The 5,035-nt window shown below is 41.2% G+C and overlaps 1 protein-coding gene across 1 annotated transcript; it reads right to left on the bottom strand.

The window, feature by feature from the left end:
- Window positions 1-3,901: 3,901 nt before the first annotated feature.
- Window positions 3,902-4,798, bottom strand: LOC149167208 (uncharacterized). Its single transcript, XM_089430408.1, has one exon. The coding sequence runs from the start codon at window positions 4,796-4,798 to the stop codon at window positions 3,902-3,904; it is 897 nt and encodes a 298-aa protein (XP_089286534.1).
- Window positions 4,799-5,035: the final 237 nt, after the last annotated feature.

The following is a 5,035-nucleotide window of genomic DNA, read 5'->3' as shown; positions in this document are numbered from 1 at the left end:
TCTGGGAGAGTTTTCAAGCTCACTTTGTGAGTTTCAACATGGTATCAGAAACATAGTCGAGTGCGTTCTGTGGTGTGGTTGTGTGTAAGTCTGAAGCCGACGTGGAAGAGCGGCCTAGAGAACTCGCAGCGTGTGGACAAGCGTGCTTGTATGGGTGAGTTTCATAATCTTTATTTGGAGGCAATAGAAGAAGGGTGGAAAAAAAGGCAGGAGAGAGGATCCGTGTGTGATCAATTCTGTGATTGAAAGAGGTCGAGCTTATTTGTTGGCAGTTCTCCGTGTGTGAAGAAGTTTTCTTGAAGTTAAAGCGCGAGAACGCTGTGCACAGCGTGAAGGAGTCTTTGTCAACAAGAATATCTGGTCTGCTCATATATGCGTTTGGAGGAGAACCTATAGTGTGTTTTGGCTGACTGGTGCAACGTGGAAAGTTTAAAAGCCAAGTTTGATTGCCCTGTGAACTAAGCCGTTTGTGCGTGGCAACAACGTGGAGTACGTAGTGTGTAGTGGAGCATTAAAGGCTGATTGGAGGCCACGGAGAATTTCAGATGACCCTGCCGATCCTGGGTAGTGAGTAAACTTGTGTGGTGAGACTCACTGCCAGAGCTTGTGGAGCTGTGTATGGCCCAATGTTGTCCGAAAGAGGGCATAAGGGTGAGCCTAGTAGCATGTGAGCTCAAAGCTAGAGCTGTAAGCTCGATGGTGTGCAGAGCTGTGGGCTCTATGGTGTGCAGAGCTATGGGTTCTATGGTGTGAAGAGCCAGAGGAGGGCTCAATTGTTGTGAAGGGCAAGTGGAGTTTGCCCTGTTGTTGACGTTGTTGGAGAGCATTGTTTAAGACACCTATGTGGCATAGATCCAATAGAGTGTTCGCAGATAAGAGTGTCTGCAACCAAGCGCTGACCATGACGCCTGTGTGGCATAGGAGTTTCCAGTGGAGTGTTCACAGATAGGAGTGTCTGCAACCGAGTGTCCACTAAAGAGGGTTGTGCCGACTGTGACGCTTGTGTGGCGTAGGAGTTTCCAATGGAGTGTTGGCAGATAGGAGTGTCTGCAACCGAGTGTCTGCTAAAGAGGGTTGTGTGGACTGTGACGCCTGTGTGGCGCAGAGAGTTTCCAGTGGAGCATTCACACATATGAGTGTCTGCAACCGGGTATCTACTGAAAAGGGTTGTGCCGACTGTGATGCCTATGTGCGCAAAGAGTTCCAGTGTAGTGTTGGAAGATAGGAGTGTCTCCAACCGAGTGTTTGTTGGAGAGGGTTGTGCCGACCGTGACGCCTGTGTGGCATAGATCATAGAGAGAGAAACTGGCTATTGACGCACTGACTAGTATAATTGCATCCAGCAACGCTGCCAATGTAAGCGTGGAAATGGATTGCTTTGGGGAGTCCTAAATGAAGTTGTGTGAAACCAATAGCAAAAATGAAAGACCCCTTATCAAGTTCTTTTATGTACTTTTGTGAGCCCTAGCTGAGACTGAGACCAACAAACACCTTAATGTTTAGGTCGTTGTGATTAAGAAAAAGTGTTAGAGTATTAATCATGTCATCAATGACTATTCACTTGACAACAAACCTTGTTCATATAACGACGAAGTAATCAATAGTAGTAAAAATCGGTGGAGATCACTATTGATTCTCAGACCCATAAATGTATAAATCTGTTTGTTTGTTAATGAAATAAACAAACTCTTTTGAAAAGTCTTCCAGCTCACTTTGTGAGTTCAACAGTTCTGATAATTTAAACCAAGAATAACAACGATTTCTGCAGATTTTTAATCATGTTTAATGGGTTTAAACGAAGAACAATGACTATTTATGCAGCTTTTTAATAGTGTTAAACACGAGCAAATTGCCCGTGACGATCAATTTGCCTTTAAAATTCCATCTTTTTTAAATGTGGTAGTTTAACTAGCAGGAGGAATTGTCCGATAAGTTATGAAAATTCCGGTCATATTTAGAGAAAATCTGACAAGGATTTTTGTAAATCCAAGTTATAGTTGTTAAACTTTAAATTTTAGGTGTCTTAGATCTTTTTGATGATGTTGAATCTATTTCCACCATAAAAACACAATTCAAACACTATTTCTACAATTTTAAAAAAAAAAAATTTGCTCCGATTCATTCTACTTTTGATCATTCTACTTTTGACCGACTGGACAATTCCTCCTCCGCCTCGACTCTTTTTTAAGGGCGTGGTTGTTGTGCTGGATGGCTTTCAAATAAAAACACCCAATCGCATTTCGATTTATATTCCGGAAGAAGTCTGCGATTGGAAGATTAGCCTTAATTTTAGTCACGGGCGGGCCCTGCGACACATTTTCGGAGATGTTTCTTAATTGGCCGCAACTTTTTCGGATCTCATTGGGCTTTTCCTGTTATAAAAAGCAATGCCTCCTGTCCATGCTGGGGCAGGCAGATGCTTGGAAGTCCACGTTCGCCTTTGTGAAGTCGTTGGCCGTGAATGCGTGGTGAAATTATTGTATTTACGAAATAAGTGAAGATTTATGAAGGGCTTCTGCAGACATAAAGGGTCCTTATACAGTGATTTCCTTTCGTCTTACCTCGCACTCCTGACAACACAATGCATTAACGGGTCACGGGACCCTTGTCATGCCCCGTTTATGGGATAAGGCTAGGCTTTTGATAAAGCACAGTGAAAACGCACCATGGCTGCAATCGATGGTTATGTTTTAAAAGTTTTCAGTCAACGCAACAAGATTTTAATGGAAATCGCGTCGGAACAGTCGCACAAAAGCACAAAAGAAACGAAGCTTGATTACTTCCTGACAAGCTCTCCTAGATAGATTGGATTGTGAGGGATTTAAATGGACTGCTGGAGCATCATGCTCCTTTTCAAATTTTGTGGCACTGAATAGTTTTAATTAAAATTTAAAAGAATAGTTAAGAATATTAAAATATTAATTATTAATTTTGTATATGTCGGATTCGTATCCAAAAAAAATTAACAATTTTCTGTTAATAAAAAATTGTTTACATATAAATTGTTTACATAAATTGTTTACATATAATATATTGTTGGGATATTTCTCAACATATAATATATGGTCGGAATATTTCCCAATGAAACCAGCTGTCATAAATATAAGCACAATATACATTGCGATCCAATGCCATCTAATGGACCATATCTATCATAAGCCAATGATGATAGAAACAGCTAAAATCACACAATCACAAACACTCAATCATATATTATGCACAAATGGTGTATGTGCAAAGACACTCACACACACGATTACATTCAGATTACTCTATTAAATAGAGTTTTTGAGATCCAACTTATTCCTAAATTAGATAGAGAGGTTAAGAGAATTTCTCAACCATCACAAACCAACTTCTTAAATATGGAATGTAAGCATTAATTCCAACATCCCCCCTTAATGATTACATTACATAAAAATAACAAAATAATCAAGCTTATCAGTAGATGCTCCATCAAGTTGCCTCATAACCCTCGGAAAGGTGTAGTTGGCAAGTTGGATTCCCGAGTTCCCTTCCTCAACTCCCGAATCAAGGACCTCCCGAAGTCAATTACTGGACAGCATCCCAATCTGTCGCATAACCTCATTAGGAAACCACCACGTCTACCACTAATGAGGGATCCTTCCCTAGATCCGCAACTGCCATACTATCTGGACAACCATCCATATTGAGCCTTACTACTACTTCTTGATTTCTTCAAAACATTTTATAATAATGGAAATTAAACTAATATAATCACAAATGTATTTTCCATCTGTTCTCTGTCCGGCGTTGTAATTGAAAAAGTAACTGGCATTGTCCACCCAAACTGACGTTCTCTGAATTTAAGGACAAACACCACTCTGTAGTTGGTATCTGGAGACAAAAGCCTGCAGTCGATTTGACCACGGACCTCCAATCACGAAACCACTGTTAATTCCGCAAGTACCTCGAATCTGGAGTCGTGTACATGTTGGGCCAGAATGCCAACCACTGGCGGAGCAAAGGATGAGAGGATTGTTTCAAATGATCGGTCCAAGGCATAGATAGTTGTTCTTTCCTTTTCAGGTACAATTTCTGCAAATATGGGATTGTTGGTGGCCGCTCCGTTCCATGATATGAAGATTCCCATGATGAAAAACATTAGGCCATGTGCCAACCCAGTAGAAGGATCACGAGGCATAACTAGCAGCAGAACTGCACTCAAAGGAATAGCCAGACCTGCGCTTATTTGCGAAAGAATAATCCTTCCAGCATTTGGAAGGCGTCTGGCAATAACATCCCTCATTCGCCCTCCAAACAATCCACCCAGGGAACACCCCACGGTAAACAGAGTCATCAGAAATGCAGTCTCTTCATGAGAGAAGCCAATGAGCTCCAGCCACATGGGTACAAACGATAGAGCCGACCATGGAAATGATCCCATGACCCCTTGAGCTACAAATATCTGAAAGCTCCGAATTCCCATCACTTTCTTCGCTTCTGCAACCATTATCTTCAGATCCGACCATATTGGTGACACCCCTTTCGTTCCATTTTCTCTAAAAAGATTCACAGATGCTATATCACTTGTACTGTTTAAAGAAGTTTTGGGCATCGAACCGTTTGAAAAATAGTAATAATAAGCAATTTGGATAAAGCCAGGCATAAGGAATTTGTTCCAGAGATCGTCCGAATAGGACACAGATTTGAAGAGCTTGGAGACAACTGACAGTCTGCTAATGTCGCGCGGCATAGTAAAGGAGAAAATGGCAGATATACAGCTCTCTGGCAGGTCCAGCATACCTGTCTCGCGTTTGCGTTCAGCACCGGGCATTAAAAGACAGAAATAAAAACAATGTCGATTATGATGGACAAACAAAAAAAATGGATTTGGACTCACAATACACAGGCCTCTGATCCTGTGCTCTGATACCATGATAGAAACAGCTAAAATCACACAATCACAAACACTCAATCATATATTATGCACAAATGGTGTATGTGCAAAGACACTCACACACACGATTACATTCAGATTACTCTATTAAATAGAGTTTTTGAGATCCAACTT

This window comes from Pinus tabuliformis, chromosome 5_1, assembly GCF_031772625.1.
Source record: "Pinus tabuliformis cultivar Carrire ecotype Pingquan chromosome 5_1, CPIR1, whole genome shotgun sequence".
Classification (NCBI taxonomy): Eukaryota; Viridiplantae; Streptophyta; class Pinopsida; order Pinales; family Pinaceae; genus Pinus; species Pinus tabuliformis.
Note: the sequence above shows the minus strand (reverse complement) of the source record. Positions and strands in the feature narration are given on the sequence as shown.

Bases quoted from the DNA above. Each gene is read 5' to 3' on its own strand.
- LOC149167208 (XM_089430408.1), bottom strand. From the start codon at position 4,798: ATGCCCGGTGCTGAACGCAAACGCGAGACAGGTATGCTGGACCTGCCA.